General features: G+C 37.2%; 1 protein-coding gene across 2 annotated transcripts in view; it reads left to right on the forward strand.

Annotated features, from left to right (window-relative positions):
- Positions 1-25000, forward strand: part of METAP1 (methionyl aminopeptidase 1) — a 66240-nt gene extending 41240 nt beyond the window's left edge. The window contains exons 3-11 of one of the 2 annotated variants that reach the window (XM_045067060.1): positions 253-362; positions 1510-1570; positions 5877-5968; positions 7158-7241; positions 9797-9935; positions 11434-11565; positions 14887-15030; positions 18882-18947; positions 23312-25000. In XM_045067060.1, coding sequence (XP_044922995.1) covers positions 253-362; positions 1510-1570; positions 5877-5968; positions 7158-7241; positions 9797-9935; positions 11434-11565; positions 14887-15030; positions 18882-18947; positions 23312-23475 — 992 coding nt within the window. In that variant the 3' untranslated portion in view covers positions 23476-25000. Of the gene's footprint in view, positions 1-249; positions 363-1509; positions 1571-5876; positions 5969-7157; positions 7242-9796; positions 9936-11433; positions 11566-14886; positions 15031-18881; positions 18948-23311 lie in introns of both variants that reach the window. The other variant, XM_045067059.1, reaches the window with a different exon arrangement.

The following is a 25000-nucleotide window of genomic DNA, read 5'->3' on the forward strand; positions in this document are numbered from 1 at the left end:
TTGGAATATGTTTAGCTTGGGTCTTTTCTCCCAAGACCGTGAGATCTGGGGAGTCATAGGGTTGTGAACATAGCAAGAAAGCAGAAGCTTTGATGATTTCGGTTAGTGTGGAAGTTTGTTAGATTTTTATGCCTGGGCTCTGTGGCTTGGTTTCCAAACAAGTGATAGTTCAAGTATTCTTGTCCTCAATAGCTTGACAGCTGAAGTATTTCTCTTCTTTTCTTGTTTTCTTGTCTGCCTACCTCCTAGAAGATGAAAAGGCCAAGCGAGAAGTGTCTTCCTGGACTGTAGAAGGTGATATTAACACTGATCCATGGGCAGGCTATCGATATACTGGGAAACTCAGACCACATTACCCACTGGTGAGTAAATAAGGTAATAAAAATTTTACATTCTTTTTTTTTTTTTTAAAGGTTTAATTTATTTATTTGAGAGAGAGAGAGAGAGAGAGGGAGAGGATAAGCAGGAGGTGAGCGAGAAGCATACTTCCCACTGAGCAGGGAGCCTGCTGTTGCTATCAGTCTCGATCCCAAGATCCTGAGATCATGAACTGAGCCAAAGTCAGACACTCAACTGACTGAGGTGCCCCAAATTTTACTTTCCTTTTAACAATTTTCAGAATTTTCAGTTTCCTAAAAATGATACATGTGTTTTGTATTACAGTTATTAATCACACAATCAGGATCAAATTTGCATTCTAGCTCTTTAGCTTTTATGATGTCGTACTTGGAATTTAGGATAATTGACAGTCATGGACAAAGCAGAAACAATTCTAAGTGAAAGGCTTAAAAAGGTTTTAATCTTAAAAAAATGAGGTAGAACAGGTATTTTCTGCCCCGCACAGTAATAGTGTATATTACTATTTTCTTAGTTTTTTTAAAGCAGGATATATATCCACCTTAATTTAGATACAGTTTTTCTGCCACTCCCACCCCTTCCTATGGTTCTTGGCAGGTGGACCTCAAGAATCTTAACATAGGAATTGACTTACATTGACATCTGTTTGCCATCCTTAAGTATTTAAAAACTCTTTTTACTGATGGTTTTCTTTTTATCAAAGGAGTGTATCTTTTATTTTTAAATTTGGAAAAATACAAAAAATATGAGAAAGTTTTTTTAATTCTACCTGCAGAGGTAATGGGAGCATATTGATGTAGATATACTTTGAGATATTATTTTATTACTGTTTTTGGTTTGCTAGTTTGTTTGAAGCAACAGGGGCATGTTGCTGTCCATGTCATCTTAAATCCTAACTTGTCTGCTCTCCTCCTTTTTTAAATATCCTCAGAAAGGGAGTGCAGTTAGCCACTAGGAAAGGAAGGCTTAGTCTTCATGAAATAGATACGATATTTAAGATGTCATTTAAAACTTGTTTTCCATTTATATTTATGAATGAACTTTTATCTTTAGTGTCTTTTCCCCTACTTTTTTTCTTTGTTAGTAAATTTTAATAATGAAAGTTACTTCCAGATTTGAATTGGTTTTAACTAACCTCTTTGATGCTTTTAGATGCCAACAAGGCCGGTGCCAAGCTATATTCAAAGACCAGATTATGCTGATCACCCATTAGGTAAATTCTGTGCTGATTCTTCATTTTTTAATTTGTGGGCTTGGTGACTATTGCAAAGGAAAGCAGGTGTTTGTTTTGTTTTGTTTTTGTTTTGTTTTGTTTTGGGTTTTTTTGGATAGAAATTTTTCAGTGCTGGATTTCCAGTAAATATAAACATGTTTTTCTGAGACACACTAGAACATTTGCAACAATTAAAGTTTCTTTCCTTCCTTTAGAAATCTACCCAATTCTGAAAACATTGTTTATGTAGCTGCTAGTGGGTACATTTAACATAATGTATTTTGTGTTGTTCTGTCAACTTCTAAATTAAAAAATTGTTTTGATTTTACCATGCCCTCCTACCTTAATTATATACTATCTATTTAGATAAAAAACAGCTTGTGGAGGCCTTGATTAAATGCCTAACTAAAGACTCTGGGCTGTAGCAGTAATAGAAATAGTAGTCAGGATGATTGATTCTATAACTGGTACTTACTTTTCATGACTATGTGTCAGGCACCATGCTAAGTTCTTTACGTGTATTCCTTTCTCCATTTAATACTTCGACCACCCCTGAGTTGGGTTCCGTGATCTTCTCTGTTTTATAGATATTGATAGTGAGGCACCCAGAGAAGATAATGTAATTTGCAACACAGGTTAGTGGAGCGGTCTGATTGTAGGGCCTACACACATAGCTTCAGCTGGACTGTGTGACATTACTGATTTTTCATGTCTAAAATGTTGAGTATCATTCTTTTTCTGTGGTTTAATCTACTAAGCTAAGCTACCTTTGCTTTGCTTTGTTCTCTAAGAAGTGGGATGTGTATTAACTTCTTATGAATATAATTTTATTTTTTTTAAAGATTTATTTATTGATCTATCTTAGAGATAGAAAGAGAGAGAGTGCTTATAGGCAGTGGGAGGGGTAGAGGGAGAGGGAGAGAGAATCCACAAGCAGATTCCCCGGCTGAGCACAGAGCCCATTGTAGTGCTCAGGGTCAATGTCCTGAGATCTTGACCTGAGCCAAAAGCAAGAGTTGGCTGCTTAACAGACTGAGCCACCCAGGCCAGGCGTCCCATGAATATAATTTTAAAATTTCATTAAATTCCACAATTTCAGATGAATTGAAGGACAGGATAGTCTGAATGAAAGAACATTGTTAAGGATGTATAATTTCATTACTCTGTACTTAATATACTTGAGTATGGTTTTAATTTGTGTTTTAAAAAAAAAGACGAGGTAAATTCTAATAGGATAAAATGTTATACAGTGAAAATAAGTCCTATTCCCCATAGGTAACCAGTGTTAACAGTTTCTTGGGACACTTTCTAGGGATATTTTATGTGTATACGCATATAAATATCCCACCCCCACTTACACACAAAAGGGACAAACTGTATACACCTTTTCACTTTTTGCCTTGGGATATTCTCAATACTTCTTGGAAACATTCTGTATAAACCCATATAAACCCACCTCTTTCTTTTTAATGACTGAGGTATATTCCATTATGTGGATGCATCATAGTTGGGTAAACCAGGCCTCTTCTAATACATGGCTAGTTTATTTTCAGGTTTTTACTTCTTAAAATTTGACTGCAGTAACTGTTCTTATAATTACATCTTTGTGAATATGTGAGAGTATTTCTGTAGGTTAATTGGCTAAAGTGAGTGAGTAGAGCAAAGGATGCATGCATTTTTTAATTTTGAGAGTTATTAGAAATTTCAGAGCTTTTTGCCATTTGTTACTCTCATTAAAAACATATGGGGGTTTCTTTTCCTATATTCTCCCTTGTATTGACTCTTGCCAAGTTTTATGATTTGTGCTAATTGATACTGTAATTTATATTCTTAACTTGTAAGGTTGAGCATCTTTTTATATGTTAAAGGTCATTTTTATTTTTTTTCCTCTTGATCTGTCTGTTCATATTCCTAGGCTTCTCCCCCTTAGATTTGTAGTTTTTTCTATTCTGAGTTGTAAGTACTCTTTGTATATTAAGAAAAATAATCCCTTGATGTATATGCTATAAATGTTTTTTCCCAACTGAATATTTACATTTTTGTCTTTGTAACATTACATTTATGACAGACTTGAAACATTTTTCCATAATAAAATTTATCAGTGTTTTCTTTCAAGGTGTCTATGGCTTGATGAACCAGAAAGACCTTTCTGGTTCAGATATTATAAAAAATATTTTTCTTGTCTTTTTTTCCACTGTTTCGTGGTTTCACTCTTTTTGTGTATGATAAGATTTTTGATGCTTTTATCATTTATTATTAGGCGTTAAACAGGGATACAACTTAGTTTTTCTGTCAGAATATCTGGTTGTCATATCAGTAGTGTTTAAGCAAATCAGTTGTCTTTTAATTGATTGTAAAATGCAATCTATATCTTTATAATTAATTCTTACATGTTTGGGTTTGTTTTTGGTTTCTGATCTGTTTCATTGACTGTTTGTCTAATCATGTGCCATTGCCAAACTCTTTTTTTTTTTTTTTTTTTTAAGATTTTATTTATTAGAGAGAGGGAGAGCAGAGGGAGCATTAGAGGGAGAAGCAGCCTCCTGCTGAACAGAGAGCCTGATGTGGGGCTTGATCCTAGGACCCTGAGATCATGCCCTGAGCCGAAGGCATGAACTCAATCCACCAAGCCACCCAGGCGCCCCACCAAACTCTTTTAATTATTATTGCTATATAATGTTTTAATACTTGGTAAGCCTTGTTATGCCACCTTTCCTCTTTTTTCATAATTTTCCCGAGATTCTTGCATGTTTGCTTTTCCATGTGAAATTTAGAATCCGTTTGTCTGGTTCCCAAAAATATCCTGTTGCCATTTTTCTTGGGATAGCATTAAATGTATAGATTAATATTGGAAGAATTCACACCTTTACAATATTGAGTTTTCCTACCCAAGAGTAGGGTGTTTTTCTCCTTTGTCTCCTTCTATGTCTTTTAGTGATGTTTTCAATAGTTTTGGGGTTTTTTTGGTTGTTGTTATTATTTATTCCTACATACATTATCTTGTTTAGTTATTCTTATGAAGAGTATCTTCTGTATTTTGTAGCAATGGTTTGTATGTGGGAAAGTTAATTGACTTTGATACATTAATCTAATATTCTGCCAGCTGCTGCATTCTTATTTGTAGTCATCAGATATTCCCTCGTTCTAGGGTCACATAGTCATATCTAAAAGTGGTGAGGATTCTGTTCTTTTCTTTCTAGTTTTATACTTCTTATTCTTTCTTCTGTTTAATTACATTTGTTAGTGCCATCAGAACATTGTTAAATAATATTCCTGACAAGTGGGCATTCCATGACGATGGTTCTTAGCTTGAGATTTTTATTTGTCATGTTAAGGTGTTAGTTGGTCATGTTATCAGAATTATCTTTGAAGATGATCATTTATCTTTCCTCTCTTAATCTGTGGCTCTGATGAATTATATTAATAGATTTGTTACTATTGAACTATCCTTGCTTTCCACTGTGAATCTCATTTAAATCATGCTGTATTTTATGTTTTTTGGATTCTGTTTGATAAGACTTTATTTGGGATTTTTAAAAATCATTTATAAAAAAGCGTAGTTTATGGTTTATTATATTCCCTTTTGTCAAGTTTTGAAATAACCATTATATTGACTGTGACACTTTTCAAATGTATGAATAATTTGAACTAAGCTAGTTTTATTAGTTAAGATTCTTAGGGCAAAATTTTTCAAACGTTTTTGACTATGACCTAGGATGAGAAATGGATTTTATAACATGATTGTGTGTGTGTGTGTGTGTGTAAATTAACAAACATTCCACAACAGCTTTTACTCCTGTTCTATTTGATTTAGTCTAATATTTTCTGTTCCATGTATTTACTTTAAAAAAATGTTAGTTGCTACAGTTTGAAAAACACCAACTTAGGTTCTTGTTTAAAAAAATCAATGAGTATAATAATTCATCAGTTGTTGGTGTATAATTGCTTCACTAGTTGATGATCATGACAGCAATTTGTAAATTGTATAGTACTATTTAGTGTGAATCATTTACTGACCTTACCAGCGTATTGCCTGTCACGTGATAAGTATCCCACATTGACTGATCTCTGATCTGGGAGTTTATTCTTTATAATTCTTTCTGTTTGTTTAGCAAATTTTCTTTTCACGTTGGAAATACCTGAAATTTTTAAAAAATACCTGACCTGGATCCTCTAAAATGATGAGATACCATTGTGCAAAGTAATGAGACTTGATGATTATTGTTTTGTCAGGAAGACAACTATGCTAATAAATACTACATTTGTCCATTCATTTTGTTTTTTTCTTATTGATTCTCTTTTTCAGGAATGTCTGAATCTGAACAGGCTCTTAAAGGTACTTCTCAAATTAAATTACTCTCATCTGAAGATATAGAAGGGATGCGACTTGTATGTAGGGTAAGAGTTACTTTTTTCTCCATGTGGTAAACTATGTTTAAGTGGACATGGAGTAATTAGACATGAAGTCAATGATTTGTTGATGTATAAAGGTAGTAGTTGTTATATTGTTAGACTTTGGCTAGCCATACTTACTTTTTCTTAAACTAGTGTTAGCCTATAATTTTATGCAGCTATTGTTTTCTACATTGATAGCTTGGATAGCCTATTTGAAAAATAATATGGCAGGTAATCTAGCTTAGTTGGCAGTCAATTTTTTGACACTTTTTTTTTTTTTTTTAAAGAACCAGGTATTCGTGGTATTTTGGCAGTCAATTTTTTGACACTTTTTTTTTTTAAAAGAACCAGATATTCATGGTATTTTGTCATTTTATTTTTGTGAGTCATCATAACAATAAGGTAAAGTTTAAGCCTTTATATAACTTTAAGTTAAAGCCTCCGTTAAAGCCATGAAATATAGTAGCCCACCCTTATCTGTGGTTTCGCTTTCCATGGTTTAAGTTATCCGTGGTCAACCATGGTCTTTGATCTTTTTTCTGATGTATTGTCAGAATACATTAGTACCCTAGTGCTACATCACAGTGCCTGTGTCATTCACTTCATTTTATCTCATCATGACAGCATTTTATCATCTCACATCATCCCAGAAGGGTGAGTACAGTATAGCAAGCTATTTTGAGAGAGGGAAATCAAATTCATTTAACTTTTATTAGAGTATATTGTTATAATTATTCTATTATTGTTATTAATCTCTCACTGTCATTTATAAATTAAATTTTATCATAGGTTTATATGTGTAGGAAGACATAGCATATGTTGGTTTTGGTACAGTCTGGTACTGGTTTCAGGTGTCACTAGAGATAATGGGAAGCTGCTGTAACTAGGAAGTATAAAAATGGGAGAAGACTTAACTTCCACTAGTTGATTATTGTTTAGATTCCTAGGATATGCATTTTCACATAGAAATTAGGCATGCTTACTTATTAAGCTAGTTAGCCCAATTTTATCTATATATTTATACACACACATCTGTTGATTGATGGATATTAGAAATGGAAATGGTTTTAAAAATGAAAATTCAAGATTATAATATTATACGATTCTCTCACAAAACCCAAGATAGTACAACATACAGATTCCTCTTTCTGTTTCATTTCTTCTTGAATGTATTAAATATTTTTTTTTACAGCTTGCTAGAGAAGTGTTGGACATTGCTGCTGGCATGATTAAACCCGGTGTGACTACTGAAGAAATAGATCATGCTGTACACTTAGTAAGAACTCTACTTTTGAAAATGTTTTTCACATTATTAGATGCTTTAGGCTTCTAAAAATTAAGGAAACTTAAGTTCTAAATGTCAAAAGTAATGTCTAAATTAACATAGCTAATTTGAAAGCAGATTCTTGCTTTATTTCAATATAGAAAATATTTAAGTCTTTATTCCCATTTTTAAGTATCTATGATATTGATGTCAGAGGTGAGCTTGAAATATCTTGTTTCTGAAATCTCACATTTTATAATGTTTAGTTTAGTTTTTATAAAATGGTAATTTTACAGATTTATAGTGCTTTATTTTTTTAATGCTAGTGCTTTAAATAAACCATGCCACTACATACATTATGTATTCTGAAATAAAGAAGAATACAACTTCTGAAACTAGATTAGTAGAAAAATGTTCCCTTTCATATCTGTAATAACAAAGTAGTAAATAGATCAGTGTTTGTAGTAAATACAATAAAGGGTATCTTTTTTATAAAGATTGCCTATCCATCATGGAGAGACCTTAGTACATGAGTAGTAATGAATGCACACATTATATGAGTAGATTGTTCACAAGAGAAGAACAATAATTAGTTAATAAATCACAGGGAAAACTAATTAAACCTCCTCTGGTAATCAAACAAAAGCAAATCATGAAGACCTACTGAATTAGTTCAGTATTTTAAAGATGTTTATTTCCACTGCCTTTATGGAGATGAAGCTGGTACTTCTTTACATGGTGGTGCTACTGTAAACTGGGACAACCTTCTTGAAAGGAAATTTGACAGTGTGTCTTGAGCCATAAAAATGTTCATAGAATTATTTATTAATTAAGAGAGAGAAAGTGCACGCCCATGTGTGCAAATGAGGGAGGGACAGAGGGAGAGAGAATTCCAAGCAGCCTCCTTGCCCAGCACGGAGCCCAGCAGCGAGGCTCCATCTCGCTGAGATGCTGAGATCAGTACATGAGTCGAAATCAAGAGTCAGATGTTTACCGTCTGAGCCACCAGGCACCCCAGCTGGTAAAATTTTTTATTAAAAAAAAACCTACAAATTCCGATTTGGGGAAATTGTTCCATATATTATAAAATATGTAATATGCAGTAATAGCATTTTGTGCACTTTTGATAGCTCAGGTGCTCTTTATAAATGTGTGTGTGTGTGTGTATTTATTAGAGATTGAGCCGTGTGTACAAGCTGGGGCAAGGGGCAGAGGAAGAGGGAGAAAGAGGCTCCCTGCTGAGCAAGGAGCCCGATTTGGGGCTTGATCCCAGGGCCCTGGGATCATGACCTGAGCAGAATGCAGGTGCCCAGCTGACTGAGCCACCCAGGTGCTCCCAGGTTCCCTTTTACATGCTGCTTTTACTAACTTATTTAATCTCTGCAACAGCTCCATGAAGTAGATATCACTGTTGTCTCCCTTTTATAGGAAAAGAAACTGAGGAAGGGGTTAATTAACTTGTCCAATGTTAGACACAACTCATAAGGGATGGAGTTGGCATTTTTCGTCAAGACAGTTTGCTGTGTAAACTATTATTTATATTGGCTGTGAGAAGTATAAGAGTATATCATTAAGTAAGGGAAAAGTGACATGAAAGTAGTTATTGGTTGTAACATTTTATGTAATTGAGGAAACTTAATTTAAATTTTCCAATAATAGTGGAATTGGCAGTAAAATTTTGGTGTATTTCACAAATCATATTATATGCAATTATTTAAAAATTACATCTGAAGACTGTGTGGCAGTATGGAAAGAGAAAGCATGTATGCTATAACTCCCACTGTGGAAAAATATCCAAGTAACATAAGATTCATTAAGGAAAACCCAACCGTTTTCTTAGACATTCCTTTGTTGTTCGTAGTGATTAAAAATGTATCTGAAAGTACTTTATCATCTCTTAATTATGTTGGTATTCCTTTTTTGGTCACAGGGATATAGGGTTGTTGTATAAGATACTGTAATTACATTAAAAGTCCATGTTAATATTTTCTTTAGGAATTATCTTTTCATTTTAAATAATATATTTTTAATAAAAAGTAGTTAATTCTAAACTAGAATCTTCAGATACATAATATTTGTATTTGTAAGTATTCCACATTAATATGTGAATTTGCTTTTCTTTTGCAATTATTAGTCAACTGGATTGCATAAAGCCTGGTATATATTGTTTAAGATGACATTTACTACTATTTCTAAAATAAAATACTAAGTTCATTAGCAAAATTAGCATTAGCATCTGTGCAACATATTTTTTCACATTTTTCAAATTTTAAAACCTGGCTAATTGCAGTGCCTGGATGGCTCAGTCTGTTGAACATCTGACTCTTGATTTTGGCTCAGGTCCTGATTTCAGGGTCATGAACTTGAGCCCTACATTGGGCTGTGTGCCTGTGGAGTCTGCTTGAAATTCTCTTCTTCTCCCTCTGCCCCTTCCCCCACTTAGCACACTCTTACTCTCTCTATATAAATAAACACAATCTTTAAAAAAATCTGGTTAATTGCATATTGATTAATTTTTTTCTTTTGCTCATTCCAAATTATTTTCTCTGTATTTTACTTTATTGTAGGCATGTATTGCAAGAAACTGTTATCCTTCTCCCCTGAATTATTATAATTTCCCAAAGTCTTGTTGTACTTCAGTGAATGAAGTGATCTGCCATGGGATTCCAGACAGACGGCCCTTGCAAGAAGGTGATATTGTTAATGGTAAGAAATATGTAAGTGTGACTTTTATCCCCATCAGTGAAACAACAGCAAGGTTTTGGACATCTGATAGTGACTTCATTTTGTTCACTTTGTTCCTGTCTTGACTTACCCTTTTTTCGTATTTAAATGTAAAAAAAATATTAAATATATGGTAACTTTTTTATGATTTTAAGATACTGCTTTTAAGATACTTCTAGTATATGTTTGGTACAGCATGAATTTCTTTAATGCCAGTTATCGTATGTGAATGACAAATAGGTGAAAGATGAGTGAAATGTGGAAGTAATGTTCATTCAACTGGGGTATTTTCCCCCTTTTCCTTTTAGTCCACTGATGATTTTGAAGAGATCAGGGCAGGTTTTCTTACAGATAAGAAGTTTTTAGTAACGTCTGAAAACCCTAAGAAAATAGCTAAAATCCTACAGAAGTACAGAAGACTTCCTTGATGTAAAAAGTTCAGAATGTGGCTCTGAGGACCACTGTGTTAAGCTATCTTGCAAGTGCAGAGGAAGGAGCTGCCAAGACATTTCCCTCTGGGATTAAAAGACATAGCGACAAAGAAGGCATCCCTAGATGGTATTTTTAATATTGATGAACTTGGTTTCTTTAGTAATCAGATATCTTCAAAGGCTTGTGTATCAGATTGGGAAGCGTGAGCCCAAGTGGTGAAGGCACTGGGGATGCAGTGCCGGTGATGTTGGCTGGGTGCAGTGCTAGAGACAACGGACACCTCTTATTCTGGTTATAACAGTCAAGGGTCTGTTTATGAAATGTTACAGGTGTTGAGGGGTCTGCCTGAACTCTTTTTTTTTGTACAAACCCTGTTACTTTTATTACATGCATAATGTGTGTGGTTTTTCAGGAATATATGTGTCATGTTAGCCAACACACTATATTGTGATCTTGTAGGTTGATTGAAAATTCATGGTTTAAAAATACTAATTTAATGTATACATTTAGTGTTTTATATACTAGTAGTCTGTCCTCTTAAATATGGGGACAATGGGAGGGATGAATATTCACAAATAAGGAGAAGGCAGATGAGTTTTTGAAAAAATAAATATAGAATAGCGTAAGCTTTTCTATTTATGGATGTGCTTAGAGGAGGAAAAACTCGTTGAAGATGGTAATTGAAAGTATTTTGTTTAATGTCAAAATGTAGCATAACTCTCCATTTAATGCTATTAATGTGACTTATTAATCTTGCACGAACATGTCCTCAGTAGGTTTCTTCTACCCCCCATGATCTGATTACTGTTGTATGTATAGAAGCCCACCATCTGGCTTGTGCTGCATGACCACTCCGTTTTCTCCACAGTGAGTTTAGTTACAGGCAGGGGGTGTCTTTCAGGAAGTCACTGTAAATATCCCTTAGTGTCTGCTTGGAGAATGCAGTAATTGTCTTGCTCCTGAAACTGCTTGATGCTGCCATGTTGGAGAAGTGACTTCTATTTTGAAATAACAAATGTGGCCCTTTTATTTGTCTGTTGTTTTGCAGTGGACATCACTCTTTATCGCAATGGTTATCATGGGGACTTGAATGAGACGTTTTTTGTTGGAGATGTGGATGAGGGAGCGCGGAAGCTGGTGCAGACCACATATGAATGCCTGATGCAAGCCATCGATGCAGGTCAGTGTCTGGCACCCACAGGAGCTGCTCTGTGTTGATGGGCCTCACCTGGCTCTTTATTGCATTCCGTGTCCCTACCAGTTCTGCCTCTACCCTAACTTGAGTTTCTTAGGATTTTAGCAGTGATGGATTTATAGGTGATTTGGGAATCCTTGATGAGGTGGACCAGGACCAGATGATTGCTTGTCATCCTTTATCTCTTCTGTGATTTATTAGCCTTTTCTTTGGCTGATAAATGCAGAGGAATGTATAGTTCTTGAGTGCAGTTTTTTTTCCTTGTTAATTCTTTTACAGGTATTACGTTCTCATAAAAAAACAAGATGCTAGGTTATGAGAGAAAAATGAATGATCTTCCTTTATACTTACCTCTTTCCTTTTTATGTCTTTTTAAATCTACTTTAACATTTAGGTTTTTTCCTACTTCTAACATTTAATCTTTTTCTCCCCTGTGTATTAACAGACAGACCACATATACCTGTATGTATGTTTTGTTAGGTTAGATGGAGTTATAGTATTGGTAGTAGTATGTAATTTAATGTTTTCTTAATAGGATCTTTATGAATTTTCCAAATTAGCATATGTATCTGCATGCATAAATCGAATCCCTTCTTTTAATGGCTATATATTATATTCCATAGTGTAAACATTTCTACAGCTATTCCCCTACTAATTTGGTGTTTCCCAGGTATCTTGCTACTATAGTGAATAATAACTTTTTTTTTTTTAATGAATGTATTTCTCTAGGCTCTTGCTCAGGCTGTCTTTTTCCATGCAAACAGCTCATACAGATATTTTTGTTGTTGTTGTTTATACTTTCTTGGGAGGAGAGGGAAGGAATGGCTTGTTCGGAATACTAGCAGACTGTTACTAAAAGGACAGTTTGCATGCAAACAACATTTTCAGTTGAAACCCACAACATTTTAGCTGTATTGTTTAGTATATTATCTGTACCACCCCTCACCCCTCTCCACCCCCTGCACAATAAACCTGATACATCATCAACAAAGTATTGGACATGACCAGGTTTTTTGACAAACACATAGTTCTCTCTAATGACATAAATTTGTTATTGTTTTGAGTCTATTTTAACATGCATGGGAGATGATGAGATTTTTACTAATAAATTTGGAGGAATGAGAAATGAAAACGTGATATTCTCAGGTGTCTGTGTATGAGAGGGTATGAGATTTCTTTTTACTTATTATTCATTGTGGATTATTTAAAATCCACAATGTTTAGTTTCTCATTTGTGGAAGTTGGAGTTGAAAATAACTTTTAAGGTTTCTGCCAGATTATGTGTTCAGTGTTTATGTCCTTTTTGCTTTTCTGTGAGTTGATTTAAGTAACCAGACAGTAAAAATGTTGTTTTATGAAGACTTGGGAATGAAACTTGCCAAGAAACTATCAGAAACCAAGGTCTTCATAACAGTAGCCAGGAAGGAACAAAATTTGCCTGATCTCTGGAAAGTGCTATTAATAATACCATGTGTATCATTCTTGCCCCCTATTTTCTGTTAACTTGGCAGCTGAGTGTGGTGCGGCACAGTAGAGAGCTTCACTCGTGTTGACATTCTCCTTCTAGGATAGGGCTTCTCAGCCTCTCCGTTACTGGTATTTGGGGTCTGAGAGTTCTTTGTTGTGGGGCCTGTCCTGTGCATCATAGGATGTTTAGCCACATTTCTGGTCTTTACCCGACGGACGCCAGTTGCATGGCCACTCCTACTTGGGACAGCCAGAAACGTCTCCGGATTTTAATGAGGTGCATCCTTGGTGTGAGAACTGCCTCGGGTTTGAGAACTGGGGAGGAATCTCTTCTCTTCTACTTGCTCATTATTTTTGAAAAGGGATTTTCTTTGTTGTATATTGTGCAAAATGAGTTAAAATTTTGCTTTCCCTCCCCCACGACTGGGACTGATAGGAAGTCTCAGATGGGAATGCAAGCAAATCATTATGAAAGTCAGCATGGTTCCTCAAAATTATTAACATATCACCCTCCCTATCCCCCCAAAAAGTCCAGCTGGAACATAGAGTTAAAAGCAAGTGTATATTAACTGAAATGATTACTAGATCTATTTTCCCAGAGATTTGCTTGGCTGGAGGAGATACATTGTATCTGAATCTCAGCTTGCAAATCAGGTAGGCAGAGTAGGAGACTGTATGGAGTCTGAGGACCCCCAGAACCATGGTTAGGTTCCCCAAGAGTCTTGACAGGGCCCAGCTCCTGGGGTCTCAGTGCTAGGGGAGAACCACTTCATTTGTTTTAATTTTGATTGAAACAGTGGTAAAAGTCATAAAAATTAAGCAGAGCAGGAAAATGTAATAGGAAGTATCTTTTTTCTTAAAGATTATATTTGAGAGTGGGGAGGGGCAAAGGCAGAGGGAGAAGCAGTCTCCCTGCTGAGCAAGGAGCCTGATATGGGGCTCTATCCCAGCACCCTGGGATCATTGCCTGAACCAGAGGCAGGGCTTCACTGATTGAGCCACACAGGCACCCAAGAAGTATCTTTCTATACCATACCTGTCGGACTGTGTTCAGAGTTCAGAGGCAGCTCTGAATAATTTTAGGGTCACTTTTATGGGGATAAAGAAGCCCAGGAGAAGTAATTCTTTGAGAAATTGATCAGACTGAAACTGAGGACAAGTCAGGTTACTTTCTGGACATTTCTTTTTCTCCCAGTGCTCTCTCCTTTCTTACCTCTTCTGCTTACTTTAAAAGACTAGCACACTTGGGGCACCTGGGTGGCTCAGTCAGTTAAACATCCAACTCTCGAATTCATCCTGGGTCATGATCTCAGTGTCATGGGATTAAGCCCTGTGTTTGGCTCTCTGTACTGGGTGTGGAGCTTGCTTTAAGATTCTCTCTCTCCTGTGCCACCTCCTCTGCTGCACCCCCATCTCTCTCAAAAGAGTAGCACACTTGACCTTAGAGAAGGAGAGGAAGACATGCATGTTTTCCCTTCTTTTGTTTATTAAGAAAACAAAAGGTAAGTTTCCCCAAGCCCTTTGCACTGCACCCATGTCCTTTTCTACACCAAAGGATGTAGTACAGACAGGTGCTACTGGTTTGAATCTCAACTTCACCATTTACTGGTGGTACAGAGTCTCTGTCCCTTGGTTTCCTCATCTGAAAGTTTTGTACATAATTTGTTCACATGGAGGCATATAAAGGAGGCATGTAAAGCATTTAGAAAGGTTGCTGGCACATAGATAGTAGTTGCTCAGTAAATATTAGTTATTATTACTCTTCATCATGACTCTTCTTCTTCTTTTTTTTTTTTTTTTTTAATTTTTTATTTTATGACTCTTCTTTTTTCCTTTCAGTGAAACCTGGTGTTCGATACAGAGAATTGGGAAACATTATTCAGAAGCATGCCCAAGCAAATGGGTTTTCAGTTGTTCGAAGCTATTGTGGGCATGGAATCCACAAGCTTTTTCATACAGCCCCCAATGTACCCCATTATGCCAGTAAGTACTCTCCAAACACTTGGTCTTTGCTAGCCATTTATTCAACTCATATTTATTTAGACATTCAACAGGACCTACTATTTTGTACTGACTTACCTATAAGCTGTTAGACATGGACCACCAAAATGTATACTTGCTCATACCTAGCATACATCTGTATCTTGCTCAAGTAACAGTCCAGTGTGTGTTCGCTGACTGTTGAGGGTGGTGGCAGGCAGTTACTCTGTGATCCAGGTCCTGTTATCTTCTATCTGTCACTTCAGGATACTCTTCTAATCTGTAGATACTGGGGAGGATGGGGAGTATGTTTGGTAGAAGGGGTATGTTTGGAAGGTTTTGATGAACCAGCCTGGAATTGGCATAAATCTCTTACATTGACTTTTCATTGGCAGGAATGTAGTCACAAGGCTGCACTAACTGCAGAGGAGGCTGGGAAATGGAATCTAGCTGAGTACTCAGAAGAAAAGTAAACTAGTTTTGGTGAACAGCTAATAGCCTCTGCCATGGGTCAAGCTATCATTATTCTGATTCCTTAAATGAAACTGGTTTGATTTGGTTTGATTTTGTATTATACGTCAGATACTACTATTTGTTGATATAAATACAGGGGAATAAACAGAGTACTTTTCCTCAAGTTGAGTGGTGTTGGGTAGACGAACAAAGGAAGTGTGGGACAATTGATGTCTTCCAGAAACCTTTTCTCTTGGAGTGCCAGGGTATGCAGGAATAAGTCTGCTATTTAGTGCTAAAAAGGAAAACTGTCCACACTATGTGACCTGAGAAGGAATTTTATTTTTTATATATTTTTTTTGAGAAGGAATTTTAATATGTATGTATGAGTCATTGCAATGTAGACACTTGCACACAGCTTCCTGTGCTTCAGTTTTCTCGTCTTGAACAATAGGGAATGGCACCTCCCCGAGAAGGGTTCCTAGGAGTGAGACAGAGTATGTGGGGAGCCCTTAATGTTAACTTTTAGAACGATCATGATGAGGATGATGATATACATTATTTCATTTGATCTAACCACTCTGAATAATTTCTTAGCCTTATTTATTTATTTATAAAGTTCCACTGGGTGTGGAGCCTACCATGGGCTTAAACTTATGACCATGAAATCAAGACCTGAGCTGAGATCAAGAGTCAGATACTTAACTGACTGAGCCACCCAGGCGCACCATTAACCCTAGTTTAAAGAGCAGACTGTGAAGGAAGAGAGAAAGAAAGAAAGAAAGAAAGATTGATTATTTGCTTAGGGAAGTAACTTTATTTATTCAGGGTCACACAGACTGGTAAATAAATTATAGGGCTAGGATTGGTACCTGGGTTCTTTCTAGAGACAGTCTTTATTTCTGTACTTTGTGCTGCCTGGTGAGGACTGGAGTAGTTGGAGGCAGGTCCTGTGAGAGAAATATGGAACCATTGAAATTTGGTTCAGTGGAGAAGATGAGGAAGAACATTCCAGGTATAGGGTATCATGAGTGGATGCTTGAGGTTGAGACTGAATAGAGACAAGATAAGCTGGGGCTGAGTATTTTGTGTTAAAAGCTAGCAGTAGGCAGTTCCAGACCGAGGATATTTGACTTCATTTGCAGAAACATTTTTGAGCAGAATGACAAGGTGAAGTGCTATTTTAGGAGGACAGGTTTGACAGTGGTATCTAGAACGTATTGCAGGTGTGAGCGACTCAGGCTAGCCAGCCTGATGCACAGTAGCTGCAGTTGAGATGTGAAGCTGGAAAATCCTAGGTGTCAGTAGTTGTGAAGAAAAGGGAGATGAGTGAGAAGCCTCTCAGCGGGAGAAGCTGGGGAAGTAGTTTAGAGCACAGCATTTGATATATATCAACAAACATTTACTAGCAGACCACAGAGTTCTTATTTAAGCTGTGAATTGTGCTTGAAATAAAAATTAGCGACAGAAAGTAAGTTACTAACTTAATTCCTTCCTGGGAGGCCCTGTAATGGTCCAATGTGCATTCCATTAACAGAATGGAAGTAACTGCTGTGATTACAGTGATACAGGCGTAGGTTTGTGTATATGTGTGTAAAAAGAGCATGTGCAGGGGAGGGGGTGGAAAGAGTCCCTTTATTTACTGAATTGACAAACTCAGGTTTAGATATGGATTATATAAAGAGAGACTGAAGAAGATAGAATTTATGGGAGAAGGGGATATGGGTCAGTGATGATTGTGCCCGTAAAGCACATAAAACCATTTAATTAGTAAAAAAAAAATGATTCTAGAAAAAGAAGCAAGGACCAGGCATGTACTTGTTTCATAAATTTGAGACATTTATGAAAAGTCCAGTGTAAATTGGGTTTATGTAAATTAGAGTAGGTTGTGATCACTTTAGGGAAGTGTAAAAGAAAACTGTCTTTGTAGAGAGGAGACCTTTTGAAATGTAAATGATCCCTGCTTTGGCTTTGTCGATCCATATTCCTAACCGACTGAAGGTGAAACTAGGAAATTTTGTGTAACTTCCTTCCACCCTCTTTAATGTAAGAGAAGTCCTTGTTAGTTTAGATGATGTCCTTTAAGTCATCATGGTTGGGAAGTGATGATGATAATACCCTACATTTAGAATGTATTTTAAAGTAATTCTTTGAGGTAGATTGTAGAGCAGGTACAGATTTTTTAAAAAGTACTTAGTATAGTATCTGCAGTACTATAGTCAATCAGATAAGGTACATTTGCTGAATGAGGTATGTTGAGAAACTGAAACCATGAGTCAAGTTGAGTGGGAGTTGTAACTTTTCTAGAATAATGAGTCAGTGGCAGAAACAGGAGTGGAACTAGATTTCTCTGTATCAGCACTGTCTGCTCATAATGTATTATGAGGCACATATGTAATTTAAAACTCTTGCGGTCATATTAAAAAAGTAAAAAGAAATAGGTGAAACTAATTTAATGGTCTTTTTTATTTAATACATTGCATTCACAGTGGCAGTATTTTAACATTGGGTCAATGTAAAAATGATTGAGATTTGTTACATACTTTGTCTTTGAGATTGACTCGTTTTTTATACTTTGAGCCGATACCATTCTGACTGGCCTCTTTGCAAACACTCCTTGGCTTGGTGCACTGACTGCAGTGGGACAGCTTGGCTCCAGAGGCCTTTATCCTTTTCCTTTCTGTGACACCACGCTGACACTCTTGACATTAAAAAAATATACATATATCCAGGGATTATGACCAGTTCTTTATATGTAGTAAGTTGCAGTCACTGGGAAAGAAGGTTCATGGGATTAGAAATAGAAAGTCAAAATTATGTTTTGCCTCTCAGATTTTATGACTATTTACAAACTCCTGATTTTAAAATCGGCAGTAAGTGTATTTTGGCAATACCTAAGATAGTGGGGAGCAGCATAGTAGCTGTTCACAAGGAAGATGTGCAGGTAAAAACATGTGGGTGAGTTGAGACCATACCCAGGAAGAATGGTGTTTAGTAAATGCAGTCTCCAGAGTGCATCTCCAGAAGTGTCCTTTCCTGAAGTCCCCGTGGTGAGGGTAGCCTGAAAGCCAGTGCCTTTGCCATCTGGTGGTCAGGCAGAGCAAGTGCAGTCTCTCGTTTGCGGATGTTCATATCCGTTCTTGTTTTTGAATTTGAACTTTAACCTGGTTCTCCATTTTCGTCTGACATTGTCTCCAAAGGTCTGTCCCTATTATTACCTTTTAGCCTTTTTTGGAGGATGGCAGGTCTGGATACTGGAATTCATAGTTGTGTTTCTCATGATGGTCCTGAAAAATACTCTTCATATTCACGCACAATGTGTACTCTTACCAATGAGCTGTTCAGGAGCACACTGTTGAGATTCTGCTATGTTTTGAGAATTTTATTTTCTTTAATTTCAGAAAATAAAGCAGTTGGAGTGATGAAAGCGGGCCACGTATTTACAATTGAACCAATGATTTGTGAAGGTGAGAAAAAGGGTTGCTGAAATGTCTTTTAATTGTATATAACCAATTGTATTGGTTATTCATGATCAGATTAGTAGTCTGCTCTGTTTATTTTCTTTTTGGTTTATTTCCGCTTCTGTCCCATCTCAAGCTCAATTCAATATCATGTAGAGAACTGAGACTTGTAAGGGTTGTCAATAAAGCAATCCTTTCTGCCTGCTAATTCTGCTCTAGTAGATGCTCAAGTACTTGAATCCCAATCCCTTTCAATGAAAGACTCTATCAAGGGGGGTGTTGTTGACAGTCCCGAGTTTCCACCGTGCGGAGCTTGCATGGTGAGGGTCCAGGTGGAGGAAAGACGTAGTAGAGCCATTCACTTTGAGACAGACACGGGTATATGTTTAATTCTCCACGCGTGAGGTAGGTGCTGACCCCATTATGTAGAAGAGCAGACTGATCCTTGTCTAAAGTCACGAGCTAGTTATGTGACAGAGTTTGTCTGACACTAACCTCAGGAGCTGTTCTGCCCCTTCAAGTTCTGTGCTTAGGCTGTAAAGGAAAGCACAGCCCAGACAAGCTTAGTGGTGACAGATCGGTGCCCTCACTGTCACTGGTCCCCATGGCAGGCTTGTGCTCATGATGAAGACCCAGTGGCATGATTAGGATTTCTCACCCAGAGGCTCATGTGTTCCCTTCATCTTTCTTCTCAGCCAGTTCTCTGCTGGGATTAGGGGTTGCAGTGAGACAGTGGTAGTGGGGTCCTTCTGTCCTGGGGCCTCACTGAAGGATACCTCCTTTCTGGATCCTTCCAGTCTTTTTTGTAACCTGATCTTGGGAGTGACATCCCATTATTTCTGCCAGATTGCAGTCACTTAGGAGTGAGTCACTGAATCCAGCTCACAGGCTGCTTTATAACATGGTACTTTGCTGCCTTTTCTGTAAAGTGGAAATGACATTCTTGAACCTGCCAACTCCCCAGGGCTGCTGTAAGAATTGAGACGATTTATGGTAGCACAAAATACCTTGTGTATTTTAGAGAGCTATACAGATGTTAGGTATTGTTTTTGTCATCCTCATGGAATAACAATGAAGTTCTGATCACATGGAACCAATTGCAAGGGCAGTAAGTATGTTAGGCAAAGGCAAGGAGCTCAGAGGAAAGTGTTTTGTCATGCACCTGTTTTCATTAACTGGCATGTAGTTGGTGAGACACAATGTGATATTTCCAGGTATAAGCAAATAACTTTCCAAGGACTCTGGTCAGATAGTCATCAAATTATAATGCATATACTTCAGTGTAGCTCAGTGAGGTTAAATCCTACCTCTGGAGTGGAAAGTTTCAAATCCAAAGAGGAATTTGTATTTTCTCAGGATAATATCCAGGCATGTTTTACTTGACATCAGTGTAAAGAACCTGATTTAAACAAATCACAATAAAGTCAGAGGAGTATTGTATCTTAAATCAGAAGGTGAAAACGTTACTCATTACATCAGAAAATACCCAGTCACTTGTCTTTAGATGTTTGACAATGCCTGAGTTAACTTTCTTCAAGCTGCCTCATATTTTTTCTTTTTAGGCTGGGATTTAATATTGCAAAAGTAGGTTACTTCACTGCAGAGTTTATGTTCTGGGATTTTACTGAGTCACTGAGACCTAATCTTTGCTAAAGATTACTCAGAATGAGGGATGTATTGATTTTTTGACCTCTAATTTGGAGACACGGAAGTAAATCTCTATAAACACAGTTTGATAGCAATATCCAGAACTGCAGAACTTTCTCATTTTACTTCTGCCTCTCTCCCCTACTCTCCTTTTCTCCCCCCCGCCATTCTTTCATTGTCTTGGGGCTGTTTTCACTGTCCCTTAGTTTCCTTTCTCTAGTCTTAGCCCCTCCCTAACCTCTTTTGCCTCACTGTAATTTCTTAACTTCCCTCACCAATCTCTTAGCCCTGTCTTCTGGTTAACAGGGGTGTATGGTCCACAGAAATTGCACAGTATAATCTGTTCTCACCATCTGTGTGCCTGCCATTTCAAAATAATATCAGGAATTAAGTGGTATAATAGAAGTATAAAAAGATTATATTCTTCACACTATGCATTGGCTGTAGTTTAGTCAGATGCCAAAGTTAAACCAGGAAAGAGCTAAGTTCATTAATTCAATTTTTAACTCATAGTTCTATAATGAGTGGTACCGGTATGTTTTCTAAAATGAAACCCAGTGCCTTTATTTTGGAAATACCATCTTGATTTGATATTTGGGAGGTATAAAAAACCTGAGATTATAACATATCCAAGGAAATTTAAAATATCATCATTACTTCATTGGACTCAGGACCAAAATCAAGTTGGAAGGACTAAAACAGTTGAAGTATAAATAGGAATCTTCATTATTATTACCGAAGTGTAGTTGATGTACAATGTTATGGTAGTCTCAGGCATCTGGTAAACATACTGATTGGACAGTACTGTATCAGTACCCATCGTGGTAAGTAAGTATAGTCACCATCTATCACCATATAGCATTACAATATTATTGACTGTATTTCTCGTGTGGTACTTTTCATCTCTATGATTTGCTTATTTTATAACTGGAAGCTTGTACCCCTTAATTCTCATTATCTATTTCCTGCCCTCCCCCACCACATACCGACCCTCTGGCAACACCAATTTGTTCTTTGTATTTAAGAGTCTGTTTGATTTAAAGTTCATTTGTTTTGTTTTTTAGGTTCCACATAAAACTGAAATCATAGGGTTTTTTTCCCTTTGTCTGATTTATTTCATGTAGCATAATACCCTCTAGGTCTACACATGTTGCAGCAAATGGCACAATCTCATCCTTTTTTATGGCTGTGTAGTATTCAATCATGTATGTATACCATATCTTCTCCATCATCTATCAGCAGACGCTTGAGTTGCTTCCATGTCTTGGGTATTGTAAATAATGCTACAATAAATGTAAGGGTGTATGTATCTTTTTGAATTACTGTTTTTATTTCTTTGGGTAAATACCTAGTAATAAAATTACTGGATCGTATGTCATTCTAAATTTTTGAGGAAACTCTACACAAGTTTTCACAGAGGCTACACTAGTTTGCATTCCTACCAACAGTCCATAAGATTCCCTTTTCTCTGTTCCCTTACCAGCACATATTTTTACCTTTTTGATTTTAGCCATTCTGACATGTGTGAGGTGTTATCTCATTGTGGTTTTGATTTACATTTCCCTGATGCCAAGTGATGAGAGGGAGGGAGAGCACGAGAGTGGGGGAGCTTCAGAGGGAGAAACACATTCTCCACTGAGCAGGGAGCCTGATGCGGGGCTTGATCTGGGGACTCCAGAATCATGACCTGAGCCGAAGGCAGATGTTCAACTGACTGAGTCACCCAGGCGCCCTTCTTCTGCCCATTTTTAATTGGATTATTTGTGTAGGGTTTTTGTTGTTTTAGTGTATAAATTCTTTTCTTTCTTTCTTTTTTTTTTTTTTTAAAGATTTTATTTATTTATTCGACACAGAGAGAAAGAGAGGGAACACAAGCAGGGGGAGTGGAAGAGGGAGAAGCGGGCTTCCTGCTGTGCAGGGAGCCCAGTGTGGGGCTTGATCCCAGGACCCTAGGATCATGACTTGAGGCAAAAGGAGGCGCTGAATGACTGATCCACCCAGGCAACCCTGGTGTATAAAATCTTTATGTATTTTGGATATTAACCCCTTATTGGATATATCATTTGTGGATCCTTGTCCCATTCAGTAGGTTGCTTTTCTGTTTTGTGGATGTTGTTGTTTGCTGTGCAAAAGCTTTTTATTTTGGTGTAGCCCCAATAGTTTTTTTTTTTTTTTAAGATTTATTTGTTTATTTGAGGGGGATGCAAGGAGAGGAGGAGAGGGAGAAGGAATCTCAAGCAGACTCCGTGCTGAGCGCAGAGCCCAAGCCAGGACCCAGTCTCATGACCCTGAGATCATGACCTGAGCCAAAACCCCAGAGTCGACACTTATCCCACTGAGCCACCTGGGGACCCCCCCCCATAGTTTATTTTTGCTTTTGTTTCCCTCGTCTGAGGATACAATTCATAAATATGTTGATGAGGCTGATGGCTAAGAGATTATTGCCTATGTTTTCTTGAAGAAGTTCCGTGGTTTCAGGTCTCACATTCAAGTCTTTTATTCATTTTGAGTTTATTTTTGTGTGTGGTGTTAAGAACATGGTCCAGTTTCATTCTTTTGCATGTAGCTGTCCACCTTTTGTAAGTAGGTGTCCTATAGTGAATTTTCTAATTGTTTCTTGATATCTCAGCATATGGGAGTACATGGAAATACACTTACCTCAAGAGTTTGTTGAGAAAACTGAGTGATAGAATTAAGAAACTGTTCTTGTTTGTATGTTTAAGGTGGATGGCAGGATGAAACCTGGCCAGATGGCTGGACCGCGGTGACAAGAGACGGGAAGCGGTCTGCTCAGTTCGAGCACACTCTGCTGGTCACAGACACGGGCTGTGAAATCCTGACGCGGCGACTCGACAGCACGCGGCCTCACTTCATGTCCCAGTTTTAATTCCTCCTGAGATGGCGCATCTCGATAATACCTTCTGGCTGTACTATGCATTTTATAGAGAGTACAGAATGGAAGAGGAAAATTTTTATTACTTGTTTTGTTTTGACTATAGATAAGGAAGGACTCCACCTTTGGATGAGTGTCCTCCAGAACTTGTCTCGGGTCTGGAAAAGCTGAGAAGAATAAAGGAGACATTCTCAACTCTTTTCAGTGCTCCCCTGTCCCTCCAGAAATCTCTGCACCCCTGTTTTCTCACTTGGCCTTTGAGCACTTTTTACTTAAACCTGCTTCTAGTTGCTTTTATCACTGCCACAACTGGGCCAGCAAGAGCCAGCTGTTCTCCAGGTGAATGTGGAAGATGAGAATCCTTGAAACTTTAGCAACATATGTTGTTCCAGATTTTTTTTTATTATATATGTATGGAAATATATATGTATACGTTTTAAATTCCATGTATGTAATTACCGAACACTATATGACCTGGGTTTGTGTTGATTCTGCTCTGACAGGGTGATATGCTGTCATAAGTGGACCCATAGTTTGCAGTGATTTATTTCCCAGTTGGGAATTGGCCTCCCTCTTCCCCATGCTGATTATTTACCTTTGTAATTGTGTGTAAGGAAGCACTCAGTCAGTGAGACTCTCTCTCCAATGTGGACTCTGTCAGTGAGCGGATGTGGCAAAATTCACTTTGGAAAAGGGTTGTCAGCTTTTTAAAAACCTAGTTTATGGCAAAAATAGCCATGCTTCAGATGCTAACCGACTGTTGCAGAGCATGAGAATTTTGTAAATGTTGCTATTTCAGACCTCTGTTTGGTCGAAATGGGAGGGAGAAAGCTCCCTTTCTTCCCCTCTGTTTTATTTCAAGGGCACACCTTGGAGATATTCAGAGAAGGGCGAAGGTTGCACTGTGGAGGTTGATGGGAAGAGACAGTTCTGAAATCTCTTTAGCAGAGTTAAGTCTGGTGGACTATTAGCTTCTGACATTTAGTAAACCTGGTACTGATGAAGAAAGGAACTTCTTTTTTGAGACTGGACTGTTGTTCCCTTGCGGTAGAGGTGCAGCTGTCCTTGGTGTTTTGAAAACACACTTTACCTTTACGTAGTTGGGAACCTCCTTAGAAATGACAGCTGCCCAATATCTGTGTTCTTTTCAGTAGTTCAGTCCAATGGGAGTGTATCCAGTGAACACATATCAGGTCAAAGTTACTGTCATTGGAGCGTACTTGATTACTGGGTATCTGGTAACTTTCTTTAAGATAATTTGATACCACTGACATGTTAATACAAGAACATCTTTCCCAGAGTGCCTCAGACCTTTATTGCTTTAAAAGAATTATGATAATGTTTTCATTACTTTTATTATTTTAATGATTTAGTGAAGTGACTGAATCTGGTATAGACTTTTGGGGGTATGTGTGTGAAGTTTTTTTATCAAACTGTAATATTTGTGAATGGAATGCCTTGCAATATGAATGTTAATATAATGTGTAAAGGGAGATTAAAAGTTTGAGTGATTATCTCA

This window comes from Mustela putorius, unplaced genomic scaffold (genome assembly GCF_011764305.1).
Source record: "Mustela putorius furo isolate JIRA1106 unplaced genomic scaffold, ASM1176430v1.1 tig00003871_pilon_pilon_pilon, whole genome shotgun sequence".
In the NCBI taxonomy this organism is placed as follows: domain Eukaryota; kingdom Metazoa; phylum Chordata; class Mammalia; order Carnivora; family Mustelidae; genus Mustela; species Mustela putorius.